At 35.9% G+C, this 12,620-nt stretch overlaps 3 protein-coding genes across 3 annotated transcripts; all 3 read right to left on the bottom strand.

The window, feature by feature from the left end:
* LOC132057954 (uncharacterized) lies at positions 1-779 on the bottom strand. Its single transcript, XM_059450529.1, has 3 exons — positions 769-779; positions 572-664; positions 1-322 (listed from the first exon to the last, which is right to left on the bottom strand). The coding sequence occupies exons 1-3, from the start codon at positions 777-779 to the stop codon at positions 1-3; spliced, it is 426 nt and encodes a 141-aa protein (XP_059306512.1).
* A 2,678-nt stretch (positions 780-3,457) lies between these two features.
* LOC132058487 (glucan 1,3-beta-glucosidase-like) lies at positions 3,458-6,228 on the bottom strand. Its single transcript, XM_059450974.1, is given in 9 exon segments — positions 3,458-3,797; positions 3,886-4,238; positions 4,332-4,438; positions 4,440-4,482; positions 4,568-4,737; positions 4,827-4,985; positions 5,217-5,408; positions 5,521-5,640; positions 5,982-6,228. Coding segments are annotated over 9 exon segments (1,494 nt in total). The 5' UTR covers positions 6,147-6,228; the 3' UTR covers positions 3,458-3,612.
* A 3,276-nt stretch (positions 6,229-9,504) lies between these two features.
* Positions 9,505-11,632, bottom strand: LOC132057122 (L-type lectin-domain containing receptor kinase IV.1-like). Its single transcript, XM_059449580.1, has one exon. The coding sequence runs from the start codon at positions 11,629-11,631 to the stop codon at positions 9,637-9,639; it is 1,995 nt and encodes a 664-aa protein (XP_059305563.1). The 5' UTR covers position 11,632; the 3' UTR covers positions 9,505-9,636.
* Positions 11,633-12,620: the final 988 nt, after the last annotated feature.

Below are 12,620 nucleotides of genomic sequence, written 5' to 3'. Positions count from 1 at the left end.
TTATTTTTGTGCAACCATCCGGACATACGCGAAATCTCTGTGCTCTTCCAGTAAATTCAACTGTACTAGCATTCCTTCATCATTGGATTGTTCTTGTGCCCAGTTGTACCTTAGACAATAAGCTCCGACTTCTACCATAATCAACTCCTCCGCCCCATATACAAGGGAGAAAAGTGTTTCACCGGTAATGGATTTTGCTGTGGCTCTGTAAGCCCACAACACTTCTGGTTGCTTTGACGACCATGGCCCTTTGGCATCTTCTAGCTTCTTCTTCAAATTTTGGATGACCGTCTTGTTAGTTGACTCCGCCTGACCATTACCACTGGAATGATAGGGAAAAGAAGTGATTCTTTTGATGTTCGATTCTTGGGGAAATTTTTTTATCTTAGCTCCAATAAACTGAGGCCTGTTGTCATAAGTGATTTCTTTAGAGATCCCGAACCGACAGATGATATGATTCCAAATGAAGTTGATTACTTCCTTTTCTTGAACCTTTTTATATGCTGCTGCCTTGACCCATTTAGGAAAAAACCGAGATCGATAACTATCAATATAGGAAAAATAAATTTACCGTCCTTGTTCAAAACCTGAAGAAGTAAGATCTTCTATTATATACGCCGCCTCTGGATTCTCAGAGAACACTTGAAAACCACCCAAAAAAAACCTAAAACTCCAGCGAAAAATTCAAATTGGCGAAAAAAATTCGGCTAAATCCTTCACGGGTAACATCAGATGATAGAGAAGATCTAGATCGTCTCAAAAACCCACTCTGATACCATGTTTGATGTACAGAGAATCAAAATTTATGCGAGAAAACAAACTCTAAAATAGAGAAGAAGAAGAAGAAGAAGAAGAAGAAGAAGAAGAAGAAGAAGGAAGAAGAAGAAGAAGAAGAAGAAGGAGAAGAGAGAAAGGAGGAGGAGAAGGATTCTAGAAGGAAGGAGGAGGAGAAAGGATAATAAGGAGGAGAAGGAGAAAGAGGAGAGAGAAGAAGAAGAAGGAGGAGAAAGAAGGATAAAGAGGAGGAGGAGGAGGAGAAGAAGAGAAAGAGGATAAGAATGAAGAGGAGGAGAAGAAGAAGAAGGAGGAGGAGGAGGAGGAGGAGGAGGAAGGAGGATGAAGAGGAGAAAAAGGAGAAGGAGAAGAGGAAGAAGAAGAAGAAGAAGAAGAAGAAGAAGAAGAAGAAGAAGAAGAAGAAGAAGGAGGAGGAGGAGGAGGAGGAGGAGGAGGAGGAGGAGGAGGAGAAGAAGCAGAAGAAGAAGAAGAAGAAGAAGAAGAAGAAGAAGAAGAAGAAGAAGAAGAAGAAGAAGAAGAAGGAGGAGGAGGAGGAGGAGTAGGAGAAGGAGGAGAAGGGAGAAAGAGGAGGAGAAGGAGGACGAAGAGAAGAAGAAGAAAAAGAAGAAGAAGAAGAAGAAGAAGAAGAAGAAGAGAAGGAGGAAGGAGGATGAGAAGAATGAAGAGAAGGAGAAGAAGGAAGAAGGAGGAGAAAGAGAAGAAGGAAGAGACGAAGGAGACGAAGGAGAAGGAGGGAGAAGAAGAGAAAGGAGGAGAAGGAGGAGAAGGAGGAGGAGAAGAAGAAGAAGAAGGAAGAGGAAGAAGTAGGAGAAGAAGGATGAGAAGAAGAAGAAGAAGAAGAAGAAGAAGAAGAAGAAGAAGAAGAGAAGGAGGAGGAGGAGGAGGAGGAAGGGGAGGAGGAGAAGAAGGAGAAGAAGAAGAAGAGAAGGAGGAGAAGAAGAAGGAGAAGAAGGAAGGAAGAAGAAGAAGAAGAAGAAGAAGAAGAAGGAAGGAGGAGGAAGGAGGAGGAGGAGGAAGGAGAAGGAGGAGGAGGAGAAGAGGAAGAAGAAGAGAAGGAGGAGAAGAAGGAGAAGAAGGATGAGGAGAAGGAGGAAGAGAAGGAGAAAGAGAAGGAGAAGAGAAGGAGGAGGAGAAGAAGAGAAGAAGAAGAAGAAGAAGAAGTTAAGAAGAAGAAAGAAGAAGGAGGAGGAGAAGGAGGAGGAGGAGGAGGAAGGAGGAGGAGGAGGAGGAGGAGAAGAGGAGAGGAAGAAGGAGGAAGGAGAAGGAGGAAGAAGAAGGAGAAGAAGAAGAAGAAGAGAAGGAGGAGAAGGAGAAGAAGAAGAAGGAGAAGGAGAAAAGATAGGAGGAGAAGGAGGAATATGGAAGGGAAGAGAAGAAGGAGGAGGAGAAGGAGAAGAGAAGAAGGACAGGAGGAGGATGAGGAGGAGGAAGATAGAAGGAGGAAGAAGAAGAAGGAGAAAAAGGAGGAGAAGAAGGAGAAGAAGAGAGAAAGAAGGAGAAGGAGAGAGAAGAAGGAGATGAGAAGAAGAAGAAGAAGGAGAAGGAAGGAGAAGAGAAGGAGAAGAAGAAGAAGAAGAAGAAGAAGAAGAAGAAAGATAGGAGAATTAGAGGAGGAGAAGAAGAAAAGAAGAAAAGAAGAAGAAGAAGAAGAAGAAGGAGAAGGAGGAGGAGAAAAAAGGATATTCAGAAGGAGCGAAGAAGGATAAATTAATTCTAGAGGAGAAGAGAAGAGAGAAGGATAAGAAGGAAGAAGAGGGAGGAGAAGAGGAGAGAGACGATATAAGATGAGGAGAAAAAGAAGATGATGATGATGAAGAAGAAGATGATGATCATGATGATGATGAAGATGATGAAGAAGATAATGATGAAGATGATGATGAAGAAGAAGAAGAAGAAGAAGAAGAAGATGATGATGATGATGATGATGATGATGATGATGATGATGAAGTTGAAGATAAGACTGATTTTTTGTTATTACAACTAGAATATTCACTTAACTATTTATATGGTTCAAAACATAACGAAATACAAGGACTAAACAGTAAAATACAATCATACACAATGTGGACTTGTATTCATATTATTTAAACTTGGGCCTGGATCATCAGTTGATAATTTGGGGCCTACGTTAACAGGTGCGGGGAATGAGGTGTAGATCTAAGTTCAAGAGTGTGTTTTGAGATGTCCTTTAAGCAATTTTGTTGCACGGGTCATTTTTCAACCATTGCTAAAATTGTATATCTTTTTTGAGCTATTACTTGACAACAATCAACTAAACATTCTAAGGAGGATATATGTTAGTATTTGAATTTATGTACAACTTTTACAAATACTTTTATTCAATGGCAGCTTCTTGATACATATAAAATTGTAAAAGGAGTCTATAACTTCTTAAAGACAAGGCGAAAAAACGTGAAGTATTTACAACCATGTAGTCAACATTCATAAACAAATTGTAGACAATGTTGTTTACGTATGAAAAATAAGGAAATCGACAAGTTGAATATCTAATACTATATTAGAAGAACGGGAAAATCAAAATTGTTCAAACATCTCTTTGTTGCATTGAATTTTATTATAATTTCAACAATATGAATTAAAACAACACATATTGGTAAACAAAAAAGTAAGTTTTAATAAAAAAGAGAAAAGGTTATACCAGTTTTAATCAAAAGATAAAAGGTGAAAGAATTTTAATGTGGACAACTACAAATTATAACATGATCTACTAATTAGCAGGATACACGTGCAATGCACTTGTCCAAGGACTTGTTTAGCATATATAGTCCTAAAGGACCAAGCAAGACTTAGCTTTCTTCACTTGAGGTTTATGATTCCCTTCTCAATCATATTCCTTAGACTCCAATGATCATATTGACACTTGTATGACCAATACGCCCATCCAAAGGTTGCTCTTCCATACACATCTAACTGTGCTTTGCCAAAGTTCTGATAATCTTGGTTTGATTTAGTCCCATTCGCAAACTCGTTAACCCATTCTCCTGCAATTCATTCTACATATTATAAGGAAAACAAGCCGACGTAATAGTATTAGCATTGAAAATTCTTGAACTAAAATTTTGGACTCACCTACAAAGGTTAAGGGGCCATTAGATTGAGTAATTTCTCCGAGTGTTGATGCCCGTTGGTTGTATATGTAGTTGATGTTCTGTTGTACGTTAAATTGGTTAAATTCGTCTGAGTAGAGATTGTAGTAATGGACGTCTATAACCGAGCGAGGAAGGCCATGAGCAAACGAAAGGAGCTCTGTGTTCTTTGCATTACCCAATCTATTCGATAAGATCACGTAGGCAGTACTATTATACTTCCTCACTGCGTCATAACCAGCTTGGTAGTACTTGATTAGGGTATTCAAAGGAACATATTGTGCGTGAGGCTCGTTCATCAGTTCTATTGCTACAAGACCTGGCCTATTAGCATACCTGAAATTTTATTTGTCAATTGACAAAAGTTATGTAGCTAACGACTTTTGATTTTAAAATTTTCCCAAAATGGATTGATGATTTTTTAATAACCTTTTCGTTAAGAAGTCTATGACTTCAACTGTTTCCCCAATTTTGGAATCTCCCCACTCTGCAGATCCATCTCTAGTTGCACTATGGTCGTTCCCATTTTGTGATCCTAGAATACGCATGAAGGTCTATTATAACCTTTATATTGTGTTTTCTGCAAGAAAGGTTTTGAAAAATTTAGACCTTTACATATTCAGTACCTTAAAAAGACGTCTTAGCTATAAAGTATAGAAACTTACTCAGCCCAATTAAAAGCATTATCTAAAGCTTGAAGTGAACCTCCAACAAATGGTTTTGGTGGTGTCTGATCATATTTGATCCACCATCCTACTGGAATTCTAACCGCATTAATCCCATTTTGGGACATGAATATAAAATCGTCTTCCTTAATATAAGTGTTCCAATGGTTCTACACAAATTTGCAAAAAAGGGAAAAAAATCATACATGAATTTCATAAATTGGGGCCTAAGCCAAGAATGTTTCACATGATTACTTACCTGCATAACTTGGGGAGCTTTATCTGGGCCATATCCATTTGTTAATTGGTATTCTCCACTTAAGGAAGAAACAATGGTCATCTTAAATATGTAAGGATTTTGGTCCGACCAGTCAGTACTGCCTTGATAATCTATTGTCACCGAAGATCCTGATTTTGCCTTCAAAATTTCAAACAACATATTGTTCAATTTCCTTTACAGAAAATTGGTAGTCAATCTATTTACTTAATGTAAAGGCATGGTTATTGTCCATCTATTGGTGAATGCATCGCCTTTTTCTTTGTTTCTTGCCTTAATATTCTAGTTATTATATTTCAGCATGTAGCTGTTTTTAATAGTGAATATTCTGTTAAAGTCACAGATGCATGTAAAGATTAATAGAGGAAAGACCTGTAGAAATTGGTCATTGGAAGCTTTAAGGAGAACTTTAGATGGATCATCGCCATTTCTTATAATTTGAAAGGTTTCAGTATCACCAGGGGTTGTTGCTACTGCAACTGCATTACTTCCTTGGTTAGACTTCCCAACGAACTATTTGTTAAAAACTTTCAGGTTGAAGAAAGTGTCATTCAATCTCCATAACTTCAATAAAACCAGGACGAAATCAAAGTTAGTTTTTTGAAAGAAATAATTAATAAACACAATGAAGAGTACTCAGAGTAATGAATTGAAAGGCAAAGAGTAGGAACTTAACAGTAAAAGTTTCCCAACCAGATGGGTTGTCGCGGTTTGCAAGCAAATTTGTACCCCCACCATTCTCTGCAGCAACATATTGATTCAGCATCGTCGACTTCAGTTGGATTTGAGTTCCATCCTAGAGTAGTACAATCAAGAACCAAAATATATATTAGTACAAGTATGGAAAATAAAAGATTGCAACCTTTAGTTTTCTATTTAGCATACTCTCTCCTTTTCAATTTGTTTGTCTAGTTTGATTCGGCACGGAATTTAAAATTTTTAAATCTTGCGGTATTAAACTAAAGACGTGTGCAATATACCAAAAATGACCCTTGACCTTGTAGTCTTAAATGTGTCATATAGGCTCTTGCGTGTAAACCTTTAATACTAAATATAGAAAATGACATTCTTTTTGAAACACAGTAAAAAGGAAATAAGACAAATAAATTGAAATAGAGAGTATATAATATGTTTTACCAGAAGATCTTTGTTAACAATGTTATCAAAGAGCCAAGGTGTCATCCAGCCCTCAGACACAAGCCAAGCACCAAGATTTACTGCCTTGAACGGCTGCCCCAAGCTTGGGGTAACCAATAGAAAAAGAAGCCATGAAAAGCAAAAGAAAGCTAAAATGTGCTTCATATTGGAGTTGCTGTAATGCAAAGAGATTTCAAGCAAGCTTATATAGAAGTACTCGAGCAACAAAGAACTCAAGATTCCTATAGTATTTAATTGGGATGGGTCAACAAAAACATTTTGGTCTCTAGCAGCGTACACAGGACTGCTTTTTAAATTCTTTTAGAGTTAAATGGTCAAAAATACACATAAACTATCATTTTTTCGCAAATTTTCTTTATCTACCTAAACTATCACTCCCTTTGTATTAAAACACACTAAATCTTGAGTTATTAAGATTTAAAATCAACCAAGACAATAGTGCGTGAAGCGCTAACCTAAAGATCAAGGTGTTACAACAAAGTGTGGAGAGGCCAACTCAAAGATCGAGGTATGTTTTATTAATACAAAAAAAGTGATAGGCAGGTAGGTAAATGGAACAATGAATAGATAAGTTATGAAAGTCGCAAAAAGGTAATTGTTTAAGGATGTTTTTGACAATTAACTCATTCTTTTTACCTATCGTGAGGGGCCAGATTCAAGATTGATAATTATGGATTCGGGATGTCAGTATATCCATTGATCATTTGAATTATTGGATTCAAAACATAATAATTATACATGTTTAATAAATTTATGTTGAATATGTAGGATTTCAGCTAAAGTTGTTAGACTCAGTTGAACTCGTACTTTTAAAGCATTCCAGGACGTAATTCTCACTTAGTTAATTTGAACTGGTCAATAGAATAACGTGTTTCTAGCAACTTATCTACAGTTGTGGCCCACTTAATTGATAGCTCAATTGCTGCCACACAACTTAATAAGTCCTCATCTACTCCCTCTTATCCCATTTTACGTGATAACCTTTTTTTTTAATCTGTTCAAAAAAAAATGATATATTTTTATATCTAAATATTATTTAACTTAAAATTATTATTTTTTACCCTTAATGAAATGATTTACAGCCACACAAATATATTTGACTTGTTTTAGACGATAAGTCTCAAAAATCTTCATTTCTATCTTAAACTCCGTGCTTAGTCAAACTATATCACATAAATTGAGACGGAGGGAGTATTATTTATGTCCCGTAAGATTTTAGCTTAAACACAGTTAAACATTGGCTGAGGATATACCAATTTTCTTGATTAAAGAATCATAATCATCATCATAATATACTAAAAGCGGAAAGCTCCTATCTTTAAAGTTAGATTACAACTCTACCCCTACTGTAAATCAAAATATAATCAAATATCTAATCAAATTCATTAAATATTAAGTAGTAATATTTCAATTACATGAAAGTTGAATACACGTTCAGGAGCAATAATGATTTTTTGACTGCATTAAATCAAATCCTAATTAAAGGTCTATTATCATTTTCTGTAACTGAATTCCGCGTTTTTGGTCGGATTGCTCCTTTGAGCTTCAACTAGCTACTCCCTCCATTCACTTTTACTTGTCCAGTATTTCAAAAATAGATTTTCACATTTACTTGTCACTTTTAGCATATCAAGATAAGATAATCTATTTTTTCCTGTTTTATCTATAGTATTAATTACTCACTTCAAATCATTTTTGAAATCCAATAAAAATATGCACCTATTAATATGAGTACATTGATAAATTATGTACTTTATTTATTATTTCTTAAATAGCGTGAAAAGTCCAAAGTGAACAAGTAAAAGTGAACTGAGGGAGTACTAAAGTCATTGTTTCACAATCTTTTCATATTCTGTGTATTCTTTATAAAATGCATAATATATTGACATTTCATTTCACTTCTAGAATACCTTCTTTGTGTCAAATATTACCCCTTATTTCTGCCATAAAAAGGAGTGTTCTTTTAGGTTTTGCTTCTCCTATTTGGCGGCAGGTAGGTACTATTGATAAATTGTAAATGTGTTGTTGTGAGGCTTATTCGATAGATTCTTTCTACCATTTCTTTAATTTTCTTTCAGTCAAATAATCTTTTAGGTGTTACGGTTTATTATTTGTACAGATTAACTAATAGTCTTCCTCATAATTTGTAGATGACAAGACTCATATTTTGAGTCAGATAAATGGCACATATACGGGAAACAATGATTTACATATATAAATTAAAAAAATTAAAGTATCTCTATTGCAGTTACCTATTATTTCTTTGCACGTGTAAACCGAAAAATTGATAATAATCTACTAGCCATTCTTAGAAAGATATAGCTTGATCTAATTATTGTACAATTATACGAAAATCCTACTTTTATTTGACAACAACTTCTTGATATATATGCTGAAAGAAGAGACTATATTTTCTTGAAGATAAGACAGACTCTTATTGTAATATTTATAAAATAATTGTATTAATTAATATGGGATACACGTGCAATGCACGTATTTGAAAACTAGTAATAATAATAATTTGGCAGAATAAATTTAACTTTCCAGCACATACAGTTACAAGCAGAGCAAGTCATCGAAGACTTCATTTCTAGAAGAACTTCACACAACTTACAAGTCATCGAAGACTTCCTACTTGACAAGTAGTCACAAAGCATGGAAGACTTTCTAAATTGGACTCTCATTTTTCTTTTTATTTTATCAGTTGGGGGAGGGGTCCATTAGTAAAGCCTGTTGGCATCAAAATAGAGGTCATGCGGAAGCTAACAAAGCAAATCACGAACGATAATAAATTGGACAACAAAGTTTTCTGCCAATCAATTTGGAAACTTTTTGCCAATTTCTGCCCACTTTAAGCTAAAAAGTCCTGGAAAATTTCACAAATGGGAACTTGAAGATTTCGAAAGAATATCAGAAACTTCTTTTGTTGTAATTTTCAAAGTAGTGAATAAGGAAAATCTAATTTTCATAAAGAGAACACTAGGACTTTCCTATTCTCAGTGTTCTTTCCTCTTCAACAAACAAAACTGGTGCATAAGCTTAAGGGATCAAAGAAGTGAAGTTTCCAAGATGACTGAATAACCAAGTCTACAACCTTAGGTTGAACATATATAGCTAATGTAACAAGTATTTACTTTAATTTTTACTACAATAAGCGGAAACTATTAAATATTCGCCAAGTAATTAACCACGGGAGAGAAGGGAGTCAGGGGTAGGGGTGCATGGTTGTTGGGGTACGGAGGAGAAGAGACAGTTAGCGTTGGAATACCACTTATAGAACTTGTAATTCCTACTCGCCAACATGAGAAAATTGGAAAAAATTTCACAATACCGAACATGATATAATTATACTTTTAGACTGCAGTAACTTTATTTTACTGCTATAATATTTTTGAATAAATCCTAGTTAATAGTTTGTTAGTTATTCCTATTTTATACTAGTAATTAGTTAGTTGAATCTTTTTTACTATTCAAGAAACATAACTGGTGCATAAGCTTAACGGATCAAAGAAGTGAAAGTAATCATTCCAAGATGACTGAATGAAATAAGTCTACAACCTTAGTTGAACATGGCTAATATAACAAGCTTCTTTTTCTTTTACTAGGAATACATAAAAATATATAATATGCAAAGTCATCGACCACCGGAGAGAATGGAGTCTGCAACAGAAGAAGACCATGGCTTGTCAGAAGAAGATGGATGTGACATCGCAAAATGATCAAAGCCTGCAAAGCTTAAGCAAGTGTTTGAAGTTTGTATCAGTGATAATTCTGGCAAAGGCAAAGCATCTTCCAAGTACATCAACACTTGCCTCATACTTGGCCTAGCAGTTGGTTCTGCCTGAGAGCAAACTAGTCCAAGTTTTAGTACCAACTCAACTTCCTCTCTAACATATTCATTTCCCAAATTTTGATCTATAGCTTCAAGAATATCACCTCTACTCCAACATGAAAATACATAATCGACTAACACGATGTCCTCGTCCGATGCTCGTGGATCTATTGGCCTTCTCCCACAAGCCACCTCAAGCAAAAATGCACCAAAAGCATATACATCACTGATGGTTGTGGCTTTGCCAGTTCTAGTTTGCTCAGGGGCAATGTAACCTAAAGTTCCAACTACATGTGTAGTGAGCGGATCGCTCCCGTGATCATACAATCTTGCTAGGCCAAAATCTCCTAACTTAGCATTCAATTCACTGTCTAACAACACATTACTAGCCTTAACATCTCTGTGAATTACCACTTGTTCCCATTCTTCATGTAGATAGACTAGTGCTGACGCTACGCCTTTGATGACTCGAAATCTGTGGTTCCAATTGAGGGCACATGTTGGTTTGTCATATAGGAACTTATCAAGACTTCCATTAGGCATGCATTCGTAAACCAAAAGCAACTCGCCTTTGCGCCTGCAATAGCCCAAAAGTGGTACTAAATTCCTGTGGCATAACCGACCAATACTAACAATTTCTGCCACAAATTCCCTCAATCCTTGTTTTGATTCATGAGAGACCCTCTTGACAGCTATCTCAATTGCAGAAGTTGGTAATACTCCTCTATAGACTCTGCCAAAACCCCCACAACCTAACAACTCTTTGTTGGAAAATCCTTTGGTGGCAATATAAAGATCTTTGAACTTGAACCGATGAGGGCCATATTCAAGCTCCCAATCTTCAAGCAATTCCGCAAACTTCCTCTTTCTTCGTACATAGTAAATTAACACAGAGAAGACTATTACTACTACAACTGCCGATATCATTGGCAAAGCAATCAACAAAAGTTTAGATTGTTTCTTCGGTCCAACTCGAGGAAGCTTAGGAAGCCTAGCAAGATCAAGCCCTTGAGCTATTCCATTCATTTTAAAGCTCCATCCAAGAACATATTGTGTTGAAACAACTGTGCCAGTGGATCCAGAAAAGCCGATATACATGGTTTCATTCAAGATTGGTGACAGATCATAAAATGATGACAAAAGAGGTGTATTTGGTTTCGCAACATTTACTGGAGCCAATGTGACATTAATTTGCTTAGCCACACCATCATAGTCCACCCAAGCCTGCATTGGCTGCCCACTAGCAAGAGTCATGTTACTGAATTTGACACTATTATTGCTGGCGTAATAACCTGCTCGCCTGGATTCAACAGATTTTAATCCGTTGATGTCAATTCCAACATGGTTACCATCAATGTCATTGAATTCTCTGTTATGGAGTGTATCAAACTCCACTGCAAAAACGTGGTTAGTGTCTTTGCCAGTAGTGTTATCATTGAAAAGGCCAAGAAATGGGCTTGGAAGTGCTTCGGCTAGCCCTCCAACAGGTGCAATTACAAAAGCCATACCATGACCAGACAAACCTAAAGGCACAATAGCTAAGACAAAAGTGGTAGAAAAAGAGAAATTTGAATCATTTGGTAAGTTCTTGAAATTGATTGGTGTGGGATAAAAAGCATGGCCTTTTTGCAGCCTAGAAGTATTTGTTAACTGTAATAGGCCATTTGATGTCAATTGTGCTATGCCATCAAGACTCAAATTTGCTCTATTGAAGCCATTGTAAATGAATCCAAGGTCTTCAGAGTTTGCAAGACAAAATATAGTTGACACAATCAAGGCCACAATCTTGAAAAACATGGCTAAATATCTTTCAACATCTCATGAGAACTCAGAAGGTTATAAGTAGATGTGATGATTGAAATACGGGAAAAGCCGCAAATATACGCCTCAACTTTGCGATTTAGAGCAGATATGTCCCTAATTAAAAAAAGTGGTGCATATGTTCCCCTACGGTGACACAAATGGTGCAAATATATTTAGACCATAAATTTTAAAAATCAATCAAAATCTCAAGACCTTATTATTACCAATAATCATAAGTGACCAAATTGCAATTTATTTTTCGCATTTGCATAAAAATAATTTGGGGCATCTATCATAGATTTAATTAGAAGATGAGCGCAAAAAGAAATTTGATTATCAAAGCAATAAATCCAAGTTAATTGTTGAATTAAAATAAAAGCCACTGTAGGTGTATATTTGCACCATTTATCTAACTACAGGGGTATATATGTACTACTTTTTAACGAGGAATATATCTGCTCCAAATTGCGAAATTGAGGGGTATATTTGCACCTTTTCCCGTGAAATAATGAGCACCCTTTAAGCCAATTCGTATGTTTTGTTCTCTTGGTCCTAAATTAAAGTCTTTAGTGACCCAAATTATTTTCCTTGGTTGTGATTGTGAAGTTGAGAAGATATTCAAGCCAATTCCTACTCAAAAGCGGAAAGAAATAAAAGGAAACTTTTTTCTTTGTTGGTTTTCGAGTGTTATTGGGGTTTAGATCCTTTCTAGGAAAGAATTAGACCTAGTAGTATAAATACATGCTAGCTAGGATTTATTAACTAGGACAGAACATAGAACCTAAGAGTATTCAATCTTGTAACTTACTTTCTCCCTTGATATTAATAAAAATGCCGGCCCTTCTCTGTGGACTAGAATCATATCGATCCGAACCACGTTAATTAATGCATTTTTATCATTTCCGTGCTAACAATTGGTATCAGAGCCTACAACTCGTGAGATCTAGGAGATGAGGACACTATGGCATCTATGAAGTTTGAGG

The sequence above is a fragment of the Lycium ferocissimum genome, chromosome 5 (genome assembly GCF_029784015.1).
Source record: "Lycium ferocissimum isolate CSIRO_LF1 chromosome 5, AGI_CSIRO_Lferr_CH_V1, whole genome shotgun sequence".
NCBI classification, from domain to species: domain Eukaryota; kingdom Viridiplantae; phylum Streptophyta; class Magnoliopsida; order Solanales; family Solanaceae; genus Lycium; species Lycium ferocissimum.
Note: the sequence above shows the minus strand (reverse complement) of the source record. Positions and strands in the feature narration are given on the sequence as shown.